Source organism: Gobio gobio (assembly GCF_949357685.1).
Source record: "Gobio gobio genome assembly, chromosome: 7".
NCBI lineage: Eukaryota > Metazoa > Chordata > Actinopteri > Cypriniformes > Gobionidae > Gobio > Gobio gobio.
The window spans coordinates 53,555,780-53,577,827 of record NC_137103.1 but is presented as its reverse complement, the minus strand read 5'-3'; the positions used below and the strand labels follow the sequence as shown (position 1 = coordinate 53,577,827).

The 22,048-nt window shown below is 37.4% G+C and overlaps 1 protein-coding gene across 3 annotated transcripts in view; it reads left to right on the top strand.

The window, feature by feature from the left end:
• tanc1b (tetratricopeptide repeat, ankyrin repeat and coiled-coil containing 1b) overlaps positions 1-22,048 on the top strand; it is a 321,757-nt gene that overhangs the window by 237,075 nt on the left and 62,634 nt on the right. For all 3 annotated transcript variants that reach the window (XM_079822412.1, XM_079822411.1, XM_079822413.1), the window contains 2 exons: positions 13,283-13,514; positions 21,420-21,586. In XM_079822412.1, the coding sequence (XP_079678538.1) occupies positions 13,283-13,514; positions 21,420-21,586 (399 nt within the window). The remainder of the gene's footprint in view (positions 1-13,282; positions 13,515-21,419; positions 21,587-22,048) is intronic.

The window sequence follows — 22,048 nt, the reverse complement described above, 5'->3', positions numbered from 1 at the left end:
CCCTCTTTATTCTTCTGTGTTGCTGAACTCAGTGGCTGCTGAAGTCCTGATCTCTGAATAAACCAGAACTAGTTCAGTGACCTGCTCTATATTGATTCAGGCTTTTGAAACATGATCGTTTTGTGTAACATTCTTCATGCAGTTCTAATAGTGCGGTCACACCAGGCATTGGGTAGCGATGAGTTTTCTAATATTCGATCAGTTGATTTAATTATAGAATATCGAATAGGTTGCTTTTGCGTTCATCTTACGTCATCACAAACGTGCGCGGGCATGATAAGCCCCATTTCCACCAAAATTACCCGGAACAATTTGTACCAGGAACTTTTTTTACAGGAACTTTTTCCCCCAGATCTGCTACTGTCTGCGTTTCCACTGCGGTCTAAAGCACCGTGAAGATTAGGCAAATTAGTCCAGAGACGTGGGACTGCGCTAGAGTTGTTCCGATTCCAATACTAGTATCGGAAATATCACAGATACCAAAACAAATTCTGGCATTGGTATTGGCGAGTACTTGAACCCATGTACCGATCCGATACCATTTTCTTGAACAAGACCTAGTTATTATGACTGCTACACACGCGTTAGATTTGTTGCTGCATTTGAAGTTCTTTTTCGCTTAAGAAAAATAAATAATATTACTGTCAAATGCATGTCGGATAATAAAAATACTGTAATGAATACAGTAGTTCACTGTATGTATTTGTTCATGTTTTATTAACGGATAAGTCTAAAGCACACCATAAAATAATTCTAGCAATTCGTACAAGGCTAGTAGTGTATACAGTAGGGCTGGGCGATATATCGCATGACATTGTCTACACAGAGCCATAGTTCACTGACAAGCTGAGCCATATCGCCTTAATTATCACGGACGTATCGCCTGTGATAATTAATGCGATATGGCTCAGCTTGTCAGTGAACTACGGCTCTGTGTAGTAAATGCCGCTCTATCTGAAAGCAGGTGATGGCGATTTACTACTAATCAAGGAACCAGCTTTACTGACGAGATGCGCCTAACAATGTCATGCGATATATCGCCCAGCTCTAGTATACAGCTGTATATACAGATACACACCCAGGTATCGGATCAGTACTCGGTATCGGCACAGGTATCGGATCAGTACTCGGTATCGGCACAGGTATCGGATCAGTACTCGGTATCGGCACAGGTATCGGATCAGTACTCGGTATCGGCACAGGTATCGGATCAGTACTCGGTATCGGCACAGGTATCGGATCAGTACTCGGTATCGGCACAGGTATCGGATCAGTACTCGGTATCGGCACAGGTATCGGATCAGTACTCGGTATCGGCACAGGTATCGGATCAGTACTCGGTATCGGCACAGGTATCGGATCAGTACTCGGTATCGGCACAGGTATCGGATCAGTACTCGGTATCGGCACAGGTATCGGATCAGTACTCGGTATCGGCACAGGTATCGGATCAGTACTCGGTATCGGCACAGGTATCGGAATCGGTATTGGGAAGGGAAAAAGGGTATCGGAACATCTCTAGACTGCGCGCGACTGCTCCTCCCAGTCAGCGACGGACAGTAATTATTTGTGTGCGATACTGTCTGCAACTATATAAAAAGTATGGAGGAGATTCAAGCAGCGCTGCTTTTGCTAGTTATGTATTGGTTTACTAAAGAGGTCATTAACAAAACAGCGGAAAAGAGACGAGCACTGATACTAAAGCGTATTCTGAAAGCTCGTAAAGCTAGATTTAAAATAAGACAACGTTATTATCAGCTATTACGGACATTGACCGTGCGATTGCTGAGACGAACGCACGCCATCAGACAGAAAGAGCAAGACTGATATTTACTGAACGCAGAACGAACCTCGCAAAAGACTTTTAAAAATGCTGGTTGAAATAAAATGCTGCGTGAGCTCAACCAATCAGCATGTTCAGTGCCCAAGTCCCACCCCCGAAAGTTCCTGAACTTTGAAAAAGTACCACCTCGGAAGCAGGGCCGTTTGGAGGGGAAAATATTTACCCGGAACTTTATTTTGACCCTGGTTCCTGCGGTCGAAACACACAGAGTACCAGCCCAAAGATCCTAGTTCCTGGGGAAAGTTCCTGCGGTGGAAATGCGGCTATTGAAAACAGAACGCAGGTCAATATATTGTTTTTTTTTTATTATTAATTTGGTGCTATAATACACAGCTGAGTAAACGACACAAGTTTACCGTATGTGTGTGGGCTAAAATGCATGCGCTGGTTACTTTTCCTGAACAAGTGCGCACCCGAGTGTTGCTTTCACATTCACGTGAATCGCGGCACAGTTCGAGACAACCAAACTCAGGTTGTGGGTTCTCAAGTTCGGTTCCTCGGTGTGCACCAAGCTGACAGTTTTTCACATTAGCAATTTTTAATGCAAAGCATGCCCCATTTCGAACTAAACTGACAACAGGAACACATTGTCTCACACACACACACTGTAGACTTGCGTGGCATATAGCGGTTACGGTAACTTTGGGCGATGTCGCATAACAGTCATATGTTTCAGCATGTTACAATCATTATATGGCTTGAGTTAATATAGCCTATTCCCTAATGAATTAAACAGTTTGTTATCATACAGACTGAGAGTGTGAATGGTCTCTCTCTCTCTCTGTTTATATGTGTGTAGTAGCCTATACATGTGTGTATGCGGGGGGAGGATTTTCATTTTTATTTGCGATTTTTGAATAATAATCGAATATATAATTTTTTGCTTGAAATGCCCATCCCTAGCATTTAGACCCTCTATTAATTAATTAGGGTTGTTTATTTAATTCAGTCTGTAAAAGCATCCAACTGAAAACTGACAATTTAATAGGTGTGTTTTTGTGTCTTTTAAATGTCCTTTCACTTTGCAAATTCACAGGTTCTTCACCAAATTTGAACTATTATACTGAACTATGATTTTAGTATATGCAACATGTCAGAGATGGGCACTCGACTCGGACTCAAGTCGCACTCGAGTGGCATTTTAATAGACTTCAGACCTCAAATTACTTCAGACTTGACTCGGATTTGACAGAAAGGACAAAAAACACTTAAGTCTTAACCTTAACCATTCAGGAAGATTTTTTGTTGCTGTATGTGGTGCTTAAAGTTGGCCGGTGTTCACTGGTATCAGTAATTCGGCATTATGCGGCGTCTCACTGTACTGGAACACCGGGAATTATTCTTGTTTACCGGCAGCTCTCATAAACAGCCCTCACTCTGTTCTGTCTTCTGCTCGGGAGAGACTGAAATGAACCCCACAGGTTCTCTCTCTCTCTCTCTTGCACATGGACATCCACACACTGCATTTCTCTTGCGCAGTTTCTCTTAACTGTCGCCCAGTTTTTTTTTTTCTCAGTGGTAAATCACGATTTATTGAATGCACATTTGCTTGGAGCCCCTTACACATGACGAAAATCATAACATGACAGGTGATGAAATTAAACCGTTGAGGGAAGCAACACCACCACAAAGGTTAGAGACTGCTTGTATATGTTTCTTGCAGATTCTAACATTTCCATATTTGTATTCATTATTTCCAGGCAAAAAAAAACATGATATAAATGTTTTCGTCCAGACAGACTTTTGAATAAATTTGCAAAGTTATCACAAATCTTCTTCCGTTGGGTTATGAAGTGCAGGTTAATGTTGGAGATTTTAACATTTAAAAATATAATTTTAACAAATAACAAAAGCATTTTATCATAAGGCTGCAACATAACAAGAATGAGTCTGAATGCTTTCTGAATCCACTGTATATATTATATGCTAACACTTTACTTTGATGCTCGCCAACAGACATTCTGCTGACTATAACCTCCTTAGCTCTGGGACCATTTTTGGGGATTTCTGCCTGGATTTGGCCTCCACAAATTGAAAAGCTTCCCATGCCCACATACAGTGTCTCTAAATACACAATTTTGGTGTCATTTTACAAACACTGCTAAAAGTGATAAATATGTAAGTATGTGTTGTCTGAGCTGTAGTAACCCCCCCCCATCAAAAAAAAAAAATATATTTTTTGAAAGTATATATCTCAGTGCTCTAGCGCCCTGTGTGCTCTAGCACCCTGCAGACAGTTTTGGCTGTTTCCACTAGATGGCAGCAAACACTGGGGAAAAAAAATATTTTGTCTGTATCATGTATGCAAGATTTATTCAAATGGATCTGAAGGGAGGAATATTACCTTTTTTATGCAATTTCTCCCTACCCAAATCTCTTCAATATACAAGTCTCCCCATATACAGTGGTATAAATGCAACATCCCAGTGTCACAAAATTCTTTTTTCCAGTGTTTGCTGACATATGCTGGAAACAGCCCAAACTGTCTGCAGGGTGCTAGAGCACACATGGCCTGAGATTGACACTTTCTAAAATGAAGTTATAACAAACAAATCAAAAAATTAATTTTATTGGGGGGGTTATTACAGCTCAGACAACATATACTTAAATGTTTATGACTTTTAGCAGTGTTTTATGTAACTTCAAAGGGTTTCTTGTAAAATGACACCAAAATTGTGTACTTAGAGACACTGTATGTGGGTATGGGAAGCTTTTCAATTTCAATAGGCGAAATCCAAGCAGAAATGGTCCCAAATTAGTAAAGTAACTTTGAGTAAAACAAATGCCAAAGCGATGCGTGTCTCCAGAAAGTAGAGACTCTAAGCTTTCAAATGGTACCATATATGAGGTCAGAGCTCCTCCACAGACATTTTAAATTTAAAGTATATACTTGATAATCTCATTCCGGACCCTTATCAGGGTCGTTGGAGTTTAATAGGATAAGCAGGTTCATGTCAATTTAGGGCCAGATTTACTAAACGGGGCAAATTAGCGTGAGAGTGCAATTCCATTAAAGCGCCGATGGGAGTTTAAAGTTCAGTGCGTGATCTACAGATGGCACATTTCCACAACCTTAGTAAATCACCTTGTGTGATTCATTTAAATACTCTCCTCCCATAAATACTGCGTCTGAAAACCGCAAAAATAACGTCCAAGACCTTTTCAGCACTAATTTCTCACTGCGTTTCTCCAGTAAATCTTGACAGTAGTTTTTTAATGCCAATAGAGGGTTTGCGCTGGTGCAAGCTGTTAGTTAATCTGGCCCTTATTCTACCCAAACCTTAACCTATCAGTGTACTAATAGTCTATTACAGTCTACTAATACTCATGTAGTCTCGCATAGCCAGACCTTCAGACTGACGGCAGAAGATCTGAACTCTATCACAGCTTTCATTGGTCAAGGGTCACCCCAGAGGACGTTTGCCTGACATGTAACGCAACCAATCACAGTTCATTTTGTTCCGCGTCATGTTTAGGGCTGTGAAAATGTTGATGCCCCTGCAATAACAGACCGACGTGCATCTATAAATTCTTCGTTCAAGAACGTTGTTCAAATTTACTGCAATGATGGAACCGCGAACTTCACATACTTCCAGCGTTTAGTCAATCCTGGTAAGCCCTTTTTTATGTAACTTATTTTGCCACACAATATATTGAGTTTTCCTTTGACTAAAACTAGACTAAAATGACGAGACTTTTAGTCGACTAAAACTTGACTAAGATACCTTGAGTTGTCTTTTGACTAAAACTAGACTAAAATGATGAGACTTTTAGTCGACTAAAACTTGAGTAAGATACCTTGAGTTGTCTTTTGACTAAAACTAGACTAAAATTATGAGACTTTTAGTCGTCTAAAACTTGACTAAGATACCTTGAGTTGTCTTTTGACTAAAACTAGACTAAAATGATGAGACTTTTAGTCGACTAAAACTTGACTAAGATACCTTGAGTTGTGTTTTGACTAAAACTAGACTAAAATGACGAGACTTTTATTCGACTAAAACTTGAGTAAGATACCTTGAGTTGTCTTTTGACTAAAACTAGACTAAAATTATGAGACTTTTAGTCGTCTAAAACTTGACTAAGATACCTTGAGTTGTCTTTTGACTAAAACTAGACTAAAATGATGAGACTTTTAGTCGTCTAAAACTTGACTAAGATACCTTGAGTTGTGTTTTGACTAAAACTAGACTAAAATGACGAGACTTTTATTCGACTAAAACTTGACTAAGATACCTTGAGTTGTCTTTTGACTAAAACTAGACTAAAATGACGAGACTTTTAGTCGACTAAAACTTGACTAAGATACCTTGAGTTGTCTTTTGACTAAAACTAGACTAAAATTATGAGACTTTTAGTCGTCTAAAACTTGACTAAGATACCTTGAGTTGTGTTTTGACTAAAACTAGACTAAAATGACGAGACTTTTAGTCGACTAAAACTTGACTAAGATACCTTGAGTTGTCTTTTGACTGTGAATGACTAAATATGACTAAAACTAACAAGGACATTTGGCACAAGACTAAGACTAAATTAAAAATAGGTGACAAAATTAACACTAAGTATAACCGACTTCTAATAAGCAAACGAGGGGAGCACAAGCACCTATTTTTTTCCACTTCAAGCTCTGTTTTTGGCTAAATAATATAATTTTGTAAGTTAAAAAAACACATGTAAGATGTAACGTTTAGTGACTCCAGATGAAAGACTTGCAACATGTACAGTAATATCAATAAGATAGATCTGTGTGATCGCAGTGTGTGTGTTTTCTAAAGGGTAAGGTAAGCATTGTTTTAGAGAGACACTGACAAACAGGCGGTTTTCTTTCGACTTGAGATTCTCGACTGACATCAGAGAGTGTGTGAACAGAAACTCTGGTGTGTTTTCATAGAATATTGCATTTCACGAGGCTTGAAACGCAGGGCTTTGGGTTTCTGCGGTTCTGCTGCGCACATCTCCGTCTTAATAGGCCGAGCTGTCCTCCGTCAAACGCAATGTGAGCTAAATGATGTATCAAACGTGTTTCCCGGGGGACATGCCGTCCCTCGAGTGTTACCATGGCAACAGGTTAGCAGGATGGTCATTTGGTCGCATTTAAAGAAAATTGCACCCATGTGGGCGCAGAGACTCAGGGACGATGGCAAACGCGCAGCAGACAGCTGCAAATTACATATTCACAGATAAGACAAAAGCACTTAATTAGAAGCTCATCAGTAATTGGTTTACAGTGTTATGCTACATTTTTAACAAATGATTGTGTGCCATTTTGCAAAAGAAATAGTGTGTATTTTAATCAATCCCTGCATGCATCGGTCACATAAGTGCAGGCTGATTATTTTTATCCCTTTCCATTTGTTTGATGCCTGATTAATTCACATATTTGGTGCTGTGTTGATGGAGAATTGATTAACGTTATCTTTTTAATACCTTTTTTCAATTATACATGCAGACAGTAAATCCAGACACTGATTTAAGAGAAGATTCACATTGATTTAAGAGAAGAATCAGTATTTTACCAGTTTCTGTTCATGCGTTCCTTCTGTAACATTTTTGTTCTGAAAACTGTTTGATTAGAAATACCAGTTAATAACTTTATTTTTGATAATTTTATTTATTTATTGCCTGTACTTTATACAGAGCTGGAATTTAAGTTTATACTTGTGACTAAATCTGGCGGATCCTCAAACTGTCAGCAAAACTGTCCTGCATTTTGGAGATTGTCTCTGCTTGTTTGCAGTGCAAGGGTAAATAAACAACTGGTTATTTGAAAAAAGTACAGCATTTTCTTTATTCCAAAAACACGATGTGTGTAAAGGCTAGTGTATCATGTGTTTATGGAGGCGAGAAGAGTCACACAGCCAACACACCCTGTGCGTAACAGTTGATGATAACTTAATGCGATGCACTTACTGCCTCAGATGCAACCGTTCTAATGACGGACAAAACACACATTTTCGACATTCGCTGGTGAAAAACCTTGTAACTCCATTTGAGCTTGATTTTAGATTTTGTTAATAATATAACAACAAACGCAAGTGTCTGACCATACATGAAGCCACAATACTAACTTTGACAACAAGGTATTTAACTCTTTCACCATCATTGACAGATTTTCCCGACTTTCAGTTATACTGTAGGGGGCGCTATTACACATCTTCTGAAAGAGTAGAGAATCTCCTGATCAAAACACAGGCGAAGAAGAAGTAGAAACAAGCGATATCATATGTAATCATATGCATATGTAAAATAATGCGATCATCAACATTAAACAGCATATAAATCAAAACGATCTAATGTTACTGAATGAAATGTCACCCCAGGACGAGCTACAGGACTGAAGCTTTGGGGTGTTGATGGACTCCATCTACTCCATCTGTGTTTTGATTACATTTACATTTACATTTATGCATTTAGCATACGCTTTTATCCAAAGCGACTTACAACTTGGGGGTACACGAAGCGATTGGTCATGAAGAGTTGAGTAAGCGCAACAAGTACCTAAAATACTGAGACCGTGTACATTGCTCAGTGTAGCACAGGATAGAGTAGGGAGGGAGAAAAGGGGGAGAAAGGAAAGGAAAGTTTTTTTTTTTTTTTTTTTTTAAGGTTAAGTTTCGTGGAAGAGCTGAGTTTTTAGTTGACTTTTGATCCCAATAACTTTTTGATCATCGCTCTAAATCTGATCCGGACCTGGTCTTGACAAAAATGTGTTTTTCTCAGCTTTTTGCTCAAAATGTTGTTTTTTTTTTAAATGAATTTATAAAAGTCCTTTACGTTTGTTGCTTGTCAGTCTGTACGAACATGATCCTCATGTCACACTGTGGGATCTCAGCTGTCATTAATGTCAGACTGGACGATAATCGGACACGTAAAAAATGGATGTAAGCAAAAAGTTTTACATCATCAACCCATTGATGTTCGGTGACTGAGCTGCATTACACACAGACCTGAAATGGTGGCTTACCGAAAAATATCTAATGTTGATTTTGATTATGGCTTGTCTTGGAAAACAAAGATAATTTGATGGTCGTCGTAGGAGAAGTCACACTGCAGGAATGTGCGCCAAATCTTCTGACACTGTCCGAGGTAAAATTTGCATAGGACGTACTATTTGAATTCATGATTGGTTGACTGCCAAATTAAATTATTTCATGCATTCTGACTTATTTACACTGTTAAAGAGTTGATTCTCATGCTAAACATGGCCAAAATGTGTGTGTGTCATAGGAGTGTGTGCGCTCGTGACTCTTTAGCTCCGCCCACTGCACGCCTCCACGAGCTCGGCTGTTTTCTGAAAGAATCGGTACAGCGTATCTGTCTTTTATAAATATGATAAAACTAAAGACTCTTGGGAGATATGAAGGATCAACACTACTCTATAGATACTCAAGATTGACATGAGACTGGCAGAAACTGTGTGTGATGGCCCCTTTAAACAAAACAATAAAATAACATTATAACCTGGTTAATGATAATTTCAAATAAGCGTTTCTGTTCAGAATGTTTAAACTTGATTTCATTTTTTTTTATGTTCCTGTTAAAAATGTTTGTTTCTTGCACCGGTTCAGAGTCCTGATTGTAAGAAATGAAACAAAACGTCCAAGTTTCATCAAGTTATATTTACCACAGGGTTTATTTTACTCAATAATTGAAAAACCCCATTATAAAACCAGCGGTGAAATAGACTTCGGGGTTCTTCCGTCATCCCTGCCCAACTCTATACAGTTCCACTCATGGTTTAGTGTCTCAAACCAACGATTTCTTTTGCCGTCTAAATCCTGTGTGGCGATTGTCTAATCAGTTTGTCGAAGGGTCGAGGGAAATGCACAGCAATCAAGAGATTGAGCCTGTTAATGTGCGCTTTGAAACAAGCGCTTTGGAGTGCTCACTCAAAGTGAGCGAGTTAATGGTCCCTCCACCTGAAGGAGCTTTAGATTGATGCTCTTTTCCCAGACCTCATCTCAGGGTGAAGACCGTGCCGTTCCTATTAACCCCAGCTGTCCAAATGGGAAATATCCCCATCTGTCAAATGGAGGTTTCAATAATAAATCAGGACAAATTAAGAGGGTCCCTCAGAGGGCCGTGCCTCTCGGTGCCCTGCGGCCTCACCCGTCTCTGCCAGGTTTTCTCACTCTGGCCAAACAAACTGAGAGCGTTTCTTCAGTGATTGGTGGTGAACTCTGCTGTTAGGACATCACTTCGCTTCAGAGAGAAATATTTCACTTAATGAATTCTCTTAGATGTGATTCTTCCTTTTGGCTATGTGAGATTTTTCACAGGAGGAACTGAATAAAGAAATAAATCTGCTTGAGGTTGAGCATTACAGTGATTTTATCACAGATCAAGAACACTCGTATGCATGGTAAACTCACCTGGATTTACTTAGGATCTTCCCTGTTGGTGTCTTTAAATATCCATAAAGCTGTGTTAAATTAAATTTTAGTCTACTTAGGGCCCTTTCACACCTAGCTTGTTTGGTCCGGATTTTCGTACTTTTCAGTTTTGTCCGAATCAAAATTGCAGGTGTGAAACCTCCCCGTACCACGGTCCGGACCAAACAGATGAAATTTGGTCCGACGAAAAGAGGTCGTCTCGGTCCGGATCAAACTGAACAAAGGTTCGGTTCGTTTCTAGTATGAAAGCATTTTCTGTATGGTTCGTACTTTCAGACCATTTACAGGAAGTTTCTGTTTCTGTTTAAATATTATAATGTTATTTTTAAATTTCTTCTCGGCTATATTGATTATGAAAAGTCAAAAGATGTGCAATATGTCGAAATGATTTGGACCACTTCATTAAGTTTTGTTTTGTAGAAAGCCTTTCTTTAAAGTGAATTTCGTTTGGTATAAATTGTATCTTAATTTTAATCAATGTTTCATCAGCCAATTGGATTTATTAAATAAGAAGCAAATCGGCAATAGCAGACAACAATCGTGACATGAAGGTCACTTGCATTGCTCTTGAACATCTCTCATAAATAAACCCAAACTCAGCAGCTACTTGCCTCATAGACATGAGAAACATGAATAGAAAGCTTTAAATGTCCACTTTTAAACAAAACAATTCGAAATGAAAAGAAGTAGTCAAGCAAAGTGCACTGTTCACTAGTGGCAATGATACGCTTCTGTTCATTCATTCATGTCGAAGATGCTAACGTCAGACACACGTCCGTTTACAAACCAATCAATGTCCAGATGCCGCCCACATAAATAATGATGACAGGATGCAAGTGTGTCATGTAAAGTTCTTTAGTCCGCTCGCATAATCGCAATGTGAAACCAAACCAAAACTAACCAAATGTGTAAAATGTATCAAAACATGAACTTCGGTTCAGACCTCGGTGCAGACTTTCAGGTGTGAAAACGCCCTTAATTTCATGTGATTCATTAAAATCATGAAACTAATACAATTTAACAACAATTTGTCAAAAGTAAAAAAAATTACATTTTCTTTTTTTTTATGTAACAAATTCTGTGTTTTCTGTTTAAAGTTTCCTGGATTCCATTTAAATGGTTTAATTACATTAATTCAGTTCATAAAAACATCAATTTATTAATTTTTTTTTTTTTTTTTTCATTTTATGAATTTTAATTTTTTTAGAAATTCTGTGTTGTGTATTTTAATTTTTCTGGCAATCAAATGAAGGTATAAAACATGAATTTATCTTTTGACAAACTTTTTTTTGTCACACAAATTGCTGCACAACAGAGCTTTACTGTTCAAATTAAAACATGGAAGAATAAATCAAGTTTTAAAAATAATATTGTATTATTGTTATTAGTGTTGGTATCATTATTTCATTGAGACGTAGCTAGTCACAATTTGTTCAAGTTAGACCGAACTTTTATTTTGACGGGTTGCCTTGAAGACCTTTTGATTTTCTGTGTGTTTATGACATGATAGTTTTTCTCATATGAAACGGTGAAATGTTCATGAAGTGGCTCTGGATAATTCGATGAAATTCCATGTTATACAGTCAATTCCGTTTTTATGACTGGATTCTGCGTTTTCCGCATCGCAGAAATCACAGGGCCCTATGTTTGTCCATTTCTCCCTCCGTCTGTGTTCAGATCCTCACACTTTTATCTGTTAGGCGGCTGAGCGTTGGAAGCAAGATTATTGGATGTAGAGATTGGTCAGAAATGATCTGGCTATAAGAGGCTGAAACTCTAATTTGTGTCCTGCATTATTTATCAAGTGCAAACAGTGGCATGATTTTGGGCTCCAGTGTTAGATCAGCATGGATTTAGAGCAGCTCCTCAAGGGCTCACAGACCACATGCTGCTCTGATATGAGCTTCAGTCCAGCAGCCAATAATAATAATAGCCCTGTAATAAAAACCAAATGAGTTTGATCTGCCAACCATCATACCACACTTCTCTGGATAACACAGAAAAGCCCCCCAAAAAAGACATCTGCATATTATTATATTGTATTATATTATCCTTCCATATAGTTTTCCCTTAATGCACTTTTTTGAATATCCTATTTTACCCAAATAGTTTTATTTCAATATTCGAATATGTTCACGTTTTCTGCGGGTCTTAAACAGTCTTTAAAAGTCTTAAGTTGCCCTTACACAAATTACAACCATAAAAAGGTCTAAAATCAGATCAGAAAGTCTTAAATTCATAAAGTTTTGGCATTAAATTGCACGCACTGCAATAAATCTTTCCCAGTATTTTTGCCCTGTTTTCCAAAACAATATGCATGAAATATGCATGCAAAAGATGATATGTAGATTGAAATGCATCATCAACTTGAGATGCATTCAATGAAGACTTGAAAAATATAACAAAATTAAGTGAGTTTATGCTTCAAACAACAACAAATGTGTTTTCGGAGCCCATTGGCAGGTCTTTGTTCTTGTTTTAATCATAAAATTGCTTCATTTTTTGTCAATTTCACAGAAAACAAGACTTAAAGCTACACTGTAACTTTTTTAGTTTATTCTTAGCTAAAAACACTTAGTTCTTTCAAAAATATATGCGCTCATTAATGTATATTTACTTCTTTCAAGTAATAAAGTATTCTCGTAAGTTTATAATATGCCATTGAAAATACATACGGGTGAGGGGTTTCTAATGCGGGTCGCCATGTTGCCCCTCCATCTTGAAAGTACATTAGCCAAAGAGGGACATACCTGTAAATTCAAGCTTCGCTTTTCGCGTTTTAACACTCGATGGCACCGTGTCGAATGTGGACGAGGTCGTCATGTTAATCTTGGACTAAATCGGCCACCGTAGGAGTTAAAACGAAATCGGAATTGAGAGGAACAGAAACTAATATTCACTGGATGGTCATATACTTTTTAACCGCTAGATGGGGGAAAATATCACACAGTGTAGCTTTAATATTGACTTGATATTGATTGTAAATGTAAATGAGATGCATGTGAAGTTTTTTAAACCGTCTCTCTGTCTCTCGTTCTCTCTTCAGGTGGTGGCGTATCACTACTGCCAGGCTGATAACACATACACGTGTCTGGTTCCTGAGTTTGTGCACAGTGTGGCTGCTCTCCTGTGCAGAGCGCATCAGCTGACCGCATACAGAGAGCTGCTGCTGAAAGAGCCGCACCTGCAGAGCATGCTCAGTCTACGCTCCTGTGTGCAGGACCCCATCGGTGCCTTCCGCAGGGGGATTCTGCAACCACTCATCAACCTACGCAAAGGTACAGAAACACAACCGGCCCGTCAATCAAAACAAACACATTCAACCGCTTGAAGGGGCATTAATGATTTCTGAGAAACACTTGATATTTGAAACGACAGCATTGATTCTGTGAAACAGCAAAACCAATGTTACTTGGTGTTGGGCTGAAACAACGTCTGTTTTCAGGCCTTCCTGTTTTTCTTTTCTAATATTAACTCGGATCCTAAAGCTCTTACCTGATCATAACTCTTGTTTTTCTAGTGATGTTCCTCTGACCTTTTCTCTTTTGTAATGTCTCTCAGCCATCACTCTTTCTACAGTCTTTCTTCAAATCTCACTCTTGCTCGCTCTCTCTCCTCCCTCATCATGAGTGGACACACCCCCTACTGCTGATTGGCTCACTCTCTCTCTCCACCCCCGGTTGATAATGTGAGCAGCACTGCAACAGCTACTATATCCAGATGCTATCGGTCATATTTCAACAGTTTTCAGTCTCTCTGAGCAGTGTTGCCAAGTCCGCGGTTTTCCCGCAGAATTGGGCTACTTTAACACTGTTTCCGTGGGCAGTTTTCCAATTGATGCGACCCCAATTATGTGATATTTAGCCCCGAGAATACAAATTTTTGCATGGAACCCTGCCAAAAAAAACCCACAATTTGCAATTTTTACTGGACCAGCCATTTTTTCTCTTTTTTTTAATGAATTTTTATAGATGATCAAATCACTATTATAACATTAAAATATATATTTTTGTTACTTTATTTGTACTGAAGTGTTAAACATATAGGCTAATTGTAGGGAAAATCACAAAGTCTCATGAAAAACAAAAACTTCTGACTAAACTCAAAAAATCTTTATTTGAATCCTCTCTGTGCTTTGTTTGTTATGATGAGAGGATTTGTAGATAATAGGAAGATTCGTGTAAAACGTAAACTTGCACTAAAATTCATTCAGCGTTTTGAGACTATATAAAACTTGTTTTGATCGATATGGATTCTCATTCCTGGTAAATTAAACATATGACTGGTCATTATTTTCAACAGAAATGCCCGTGATTGGCTATAACACTCAACGCTGTGAAATCATGCACTCACACGACCCACATAAAATAACCAGTTCACTCAAAAAAAACATTAATCAACATTATTTCTCCCCAGAATAAAATGCTACTGTAAAGCCCAGTCGAAGTCAATGCACATATTGTGTTAACATTTACCAGAAATGGCTGCAAATATAGTGAAACTGCTTAATTCTATTCAAACAGATTGACAGCGTGGAGTTGTTTGGAACTATTTTTCTATGGCTCTGCTCCCAATCATGAGTGTACACGCCCCCTACTGCTGATTGGCTCACTCTCCTTTCCCATCACGAGTGTACACGCCCCCTACTGCTGATTGGCTCACTCTCTCTCCTCCCTAACTTTCCGATCCACTTTCAACAGCGTTTCTCAGAAATCTCTTACTGCACTTTTAAAACATGTTTGTGGTTTTGTTGTGAACGATTCATCAGTTGTACAATATTGCACAAATGACCATATCATTCAAACATTCCTTCCCTGCATTTCACTAAGAAATACATCACATTATGGAATCAAAATGGGTTGCAAATGTCGTTGATTTTAATTCCATAATTGAGTGATTTTTTTGGCCCATCCTCTGGCTCTCTTACGCCTTCATCCATTACAGTTCAGAGAAGGTTATGTGGACAGAATGAACATCATGAAATGACAGATTTTATTAAAGCGGATGATTTGGGATGTCATGCGTTTAATGTTCGGCAGATGGTCTGATTAAATGAATGGGGTGAATTTGCTTTGTTGTTGCATTAAATGCAGAGAAATCCATTTACCCAAGGCCGATGGCACATGCACTTATGTTCTGGCCCACATTTATTTCTTAGAAACTGAATCAGTGAGATGAATTCAATCAATCAGACTTAATATATAATAAGACTAAATTATAAGGCCGTCTTTAGTTTGTTCTCAAAAAGAATGATGGGTTTGACAATCAAGGACCTTTTCCAGTTCATAAAAAAAGAAATGAATGATGTCCATGACATTTGCTTTAGTTAATAGTTTATCCACCGTCTTATAAAACATCTGAAGCCTCTGTTTTCCCTCTTGATCCTCTACAGGTTTGTCTTGCGTCATCTGTGCGTTTATTTGCTCTTAAAGCTTAGGCTCTCTCCAAGTCTCTGAGATCTCAAGGTCATCGTGGTTTGTTTTATGTGGAGGTCCAGTCTTTTGCTCGGCTCGATCGATATTTTATTGTAGAAGTGTGCATTTCAGACGCAGATAAACAAACCCTGTGTTAGTATGATGGAAATGGAAGACGCTCTGGATCAATACAGCCTCGTGAGGAGAGAGGACAAACCAGATGGAAACCAATCTAAAGCTCTGCCTGCACTGATTAAACATGTTTTTCTTAATTTTATTAATATTTTACATAGTTTTTCCTTTCTTCATATTGTTTTATTACTTGCTTATAGATACAGCTCTGGAAAACATTGAGACCAGTTAACATTGATGTTCTGGCTCACATTTATTTCTTAGAAACTGAATCAGTGAGATTAATTAAATCAATCGGACTTAATATATAATTAGGCTTAAAAATAAGTCTTCAGTTTTTTTTATTTATTATTAAAAAAATCAAAATATTTCATGCTGTGTGATTTGTTCCCATCAGGTTTGTTTATTCATTTATTTATTAATGAGCTTAAATCTAATATAATATAATATATATATATATATATATATACACACTACCAGTCAAAAGTTTGAGATCGGTAAGATTTTTAAAATGTTTTTTAAGAAGTCTCTTCTGCTCACTAAAAATACAAAAACAGCTGTAATATTGTGAAATATTATTAAAATGTATAATAATAGTTTCTATGTGAATATATAGTAAAATGTAATTTATTCCTGTGATCAAAGCTGAATTTATCGTTATTTCCAGTCTTCAAATAGAAAAAAGTTATTTTAAATTGTAATAATATTTCACAATATTACTGTTTTTGCTGTATTTTGGATCAAATAAATGCAGCCTTGGTGAGCAGAAGAGACTTCTTTATAAAAATAAAAAAAAATCTTACTGTTCTCAAACTTTTGACTTGTAGTGTATATATATATATATATGTATTGTTTTCCTCCTTTGGCTGCGCTACAGTGTATGATCACACTATCATTCATTCAAGTGCTATTAAACCATTCGATCGCTATAAGACCCAAAATAAGAACTCAAATCTGTACTGACGAGCTTTGAGTTCTCTTTCGCACTTGAACGGACAAAAACACATAAAAATTGTCAATGCACTGTAAACCGGAAAATAAATTGGCAAAAACGCAACAAAAAATTGAGGCAATCGTTACATAATTTTTTTTAAAGTTAAGAAATGTAAAGTTTAAGCAAGCAGAACTTGCAGATTTTTATTTTGTAATTGTACATTTTAAATGCTTTTAACTTCAGATTTTTGAGTAAGCTAATTCATATATTTAAATAAATAAAAATTAAGTAGTGGAAACTTGTCTAGCTAATTCAATAAATGCTACCTTGCTAAGTGACCATTTGCAAAGACCCGCCCCCTTTAGTTACTGTTGCTATGTCTGACAAGCCGCGCTTTCACACCACACACACACACACGTTCTCACGCAGTGAAAAACACATCGTAGAGCAAAGAGGACACTGACAGACAGGACAGAGCAGGTTACTTTAATGAAACAAAGTCTCAACTCAAAAATTTTAGACAATAAATACCATTTTGTGTCTCTTTTTACAGGTCGCTGTAGCGCCTCAGTTAAAGCTGCTCGTCAACCGATCCTTCTAGTTAATTTAAAGTATCAAATAAACATGAATCAACTTCAGAAGGAATGTTGTTTCAACCGCGGAAAGATGTCAGTACACACCGTTTTACAAGCTCAAGTCCACCGACGTTAATCTAGGAACTCTCTTGACTGCTTTGTCGGACAAAAATGCCGGATTATGATTGGTCAGATCGCCTGTCAATCAAACTCTCGGCGAAGGGTTAATTTTTAACACAATGCTTTGATAGCATTAGCCTAGCATAGCACTTGCTTCAAGCAAATTGATCTTGTTTTAAGAGTGTTTAGACATTTTACCTGGAAAATAAGACAAAAAAAAGGTAAATAATTCAAATGTTTCTGAATGTCCACTCCAGCCACACACTATTGAAAATGACTCGAGGGGAAGAGTTTTTTCCTGACGCTCTCCGTCATGCCATGAAGAAGTCAGCGCAGAGATTTGTGGCGGAGGTTTAAAAGCAGAGATGGTTTATGGATGCTGCTCGGCCATATTCCTCATTCAAATCATATTTCAAAGCTGAGGAAGTGCAGCTCTTGATCTGTCGCCCGCTGAAGAGCTATTTCTCCTGTGTCTCAGTGTTATTCTGCTGGGGCTGCTCGGCTCTGGGAAGTCGCTCAGATCTCGTGTGTAATGAATTATTAAATTTACTCCTATTGGCTCCGGAGGGTGACGCTTCATTTGAGGCAAAACAAAGATGTTCCACATCTGGAGACTTTAATTGTGAAGTGGACTGATCTGTGCTCATCGTTACACAGCTGCTGTGAAAATGAAAAAAACATAGCAGATTGATTAATAATATATGGATTTGTTTTATGAAGTCAGTCTCATCTGCATGGAAAACATCCTCAAGTTGTAGCTCGAGGATCTTTTGAAGAATAAATGTAATGACCACATAACTCAAAGGAAGGAACAAACCGTTGCACATCCAGAGCTGGACGAGATCAGTAGATTGAGTTGTTCTTATGATCTCTCTTAAACTCTTTATTGATGTATGACCATTTATTAATATATAATTCTGGCTCAAACTGGACGAGCTGCATTTGAAGCTGCAGATTAAACTCACCAGTGACCACAATTTTTTTAATTAATGCAATTAATTAATTAAAAAAATTAAAGTGGTTATTTTCTTGATCATAATCCATAAACTAATAAAGTTAGAGTAAAGAACTCGTCTGTTAACATTAGTTCATGACAACAACAATGACGATAGCAATTTATTTTTTTACAGCTTTAGTAATGTTGATAAAAATATTAATTTTCATGTTAGTTCACAGCAGGGTTATTATTAACTGCAAATCCCTCATTTTGGCAATTGTTTTTTTTTGTCGAGCATAAATGACACCCCCAAAATAAAAAGTTTGCTGCTCATAAGTCATTCTGAATAGACGCATAACCAACATATATTTTGAAAGCTGACACTTGAGAGTGTACAGTTCACGAGTCACGACGGTTATTAAAAATAAAATATTATATAAATGTATATAAATATGACTTATCTGTGTTGTAGAAACTTAAAGGTGCCCTGGAATGATTTGAAACAGCATTTTAAATTGTTCTCTGGTATATACATAGAGGGTATATGGCTCATTTAAGGTCAATAATTGTCCAGATACTGTTTTACAGATCCATTTACAACTCTAGAAATCTTCCCCAGGATGAAATGGTCTGTTTTTGCCTTATTTGGAAGGGTCATGAATATTAATGTAGAGTTCTACTCTGATTGGCTGTTTCACTGCGCTGCTCAATGATAGCAGGCACGTCATGACGATGGAGAGATTAGGCATTCAACCTTATATGTTTGAGCCTGTTTCTGACGAAGATGCAGATTTTGAGGAACAACAACATGTTTTGAGATCGGAAATAAACGCTTCTGAATGATAAGTCAAGTCTTTATTTTAATAAAGAACCTGCAAAATCATTACTTCAGCCTAAACGATAACTAGCATATAGCATTAAATATACACATCAGCAGTCATAACTTTTTTTGCATTGTAAAAACATTTTAATTATTGTAATTATCCCTGTATGATTTTACAATGATAGCTTCTTCACTTTGAATCACAAACTGAACTGGGTAGCGCTTAAATATGTTGTTTGTACAGTAACGTTTGAGTTTGACAGTAGAGTACTGATTTTATTAACAAATTGACTAGAAGCCTTATCAAATTACTATCGTTAGCTAGAAGGATCGAGTGAGCTACGTGTAAGCAACTAAACTAATGTAGTACGTTACGTATCTACGGTTGTATTTTGTAATTTATGACAACACTGGCATGAAATAATATTAACCTTTGTCATTAGACATACTATTTAGTTATGTAAGCTACTTGGATTATCCTATTGATACTGTACTAGCATCTTGCGTTGGATCTAGACAACAACGGGGATATTATCGTTAATGTTGTCGCTCTAAGAAACTTTCAATTTAATCAGAAATTGCTTAGACAGTCAAGAAGTGGATAAAATCACTTACTGCTTGCAGGTATATGGTTGGAATTACCCCTTTCTTCCGTGTCGGACGCTGAGCAAAGCCTGCTTGATATTGTCCCAGGTTTGGAAAAACTGTCCGTGGTGAAATGGGCTGAGCAAACTAACAACTTTGAATTAAATTGTCGCGGTATCCGATTATAAATAAACATCGCCTGACAGTGAACATGTGCTGGCATATGCAAATGTTGGGGGCGTACATATTAATGATCCCGACGATTGCATCATTCTCGGTGTTGCGTTGAGATTTGCCTATTTTTCCGTGCTGTTTTTCACAAATGAGATTTATATATGAAGGAGGAGGCAGTGGTGTTTGAGACTCACTGTATGTGATTTACATGTACTGAACTCCTGTTATTTTACTATGGCAAGGTTAATTAAATTTTTCATTCTAGGGCACCTTTAAAAACACAGTGAAGTTGAAGCCACACGTCTGCTCATGCTTCATTTCAAATCTGAGGATGTTCTCTATTTACTAAGACCATGTCATGTGAGTTTTTAGAGAAGGCTGATAAGATGCTAATACAATATTTTAGTGCCAGCTTGCGGTCTATTGTCTAATGTCTGGCAAGGTGAACTGCTCCATTCATGTTTCTCTTGTTCTCACTCTACGAACTTTTCACACCTCTGCCGCACCTTCATTATTCTTTTGTTTGTATTCAGCCATTAGTAGCCTTTATTCTGGCATCATGGCTTGCCTACGACACCACTTTGATCCCACTATACATTAATCCACCTATTATCTGAAGTCTTTCTAGAAAACAAAACAAAAAGAGCATATTCTTGGGACCTTGTGTGAATTATTTTAACAAATTAGTTCATGAAATAGAATAGCTCCAGGCAGAACAGGTGCATTAGAGCTACAATTAGAATCAAGCTACATAACACAATTTAAAAGATTAATATTACGCTTTTACCACCATCGAGTGTTTGTATCAACTTCCGATCGCAATCTAATGTAGATTTTAGTCATATAATGTTGTTTAAAAAATGTTTTATATATCCTTTTATATGCAGCTAATCGCTACACCTGCTTAGCATGTATAATGTAAACATCCATTAGTGATATGAAAATCGCACCAATCACATGAAAATCATCTCGTAATCGTGTGTTTATTAGCTTCTTGTTTCACGTGTAGAAAGGTTTCTTTGGGGTTGTTTTTCACGGAGCTTAGAACAAGGAAGTAATTATGCCACATAAGATGATTGACAGCTGCAGATCTTGAATGAGCGCTCTCTGGGTCATAACTGACGCAAACCAGGAAGAGGAGAGACCTAGCGCGATCTGAACACTCTTAAGGTTGCATAATTCAGTGGGAAATGATATTCTGTATGGCGAAATCTTTTGCAAATTTGAGAATAAATCAGTATTTCTCTGTATATGCACACTTTTGGACAAAATAACTAATGTTAACAAATGAAGTCTTATTGACAAAATGTTGCCATTATTATTAATAAATGCAACTATTGAACATTGATGTCTTTTATAAAAGCTCTGCTTTGTGTCATGCATAACAAAGAACCATAATAAATCACTGTTTTCTCAACACTAAGTATATAATCCAGATTACTGAAGGCTCCTGCTTCTGTATTTTAATGTTTTTAATTTTGTCTCTCAGAGAGGAAGATTGCAGAGGAAGATTGCATCATCTTGATTGATGGGCTGAATGAGGCAGAGTTTCACAAACCAGACTATGGCGACACTGTCGCCTCCTTTATCACCAAGATCATCTCCAAGTTCCCCAACTGGCTCAAACTGATCGTCACCGTGAGAACAAGCCTTCTGGTGAGACATGAATATGTGCTGTTATCTGAGAGATTTAAAGCAGAAGGTCACGACCCAGAAATACGTGGCCATGGTCAGCAATCCTAAATGCAACTGCAGTTAGGATAGCAAATTATTCACTTTTAAAAGTATGGTTTGTTGTTGATGTCAACATTAACAGCTTGTATCTAATCATTAAAAACCATGAACACAACTACTAAATATATAAGAAAATATGAGTTAGACAACATTAAATACAGTTTTTCTTGCAGTGAGGATAATCATGGATTGTGTGACTGTCTTTTGCACAGTGAATTATTGGCTGTTGAAGAATGGTCATATTTCACCCCGAAATCAGAAAAACAAATACTCATTTTCTTTCTATTTACAAGAAAATAGAGTGCAACAGTCAGGTTGTGAAAGTAAAAACTCTCTCCATAGGGAAATAGATTTGAAACGATAACTTATAAACCTTTAAAAACA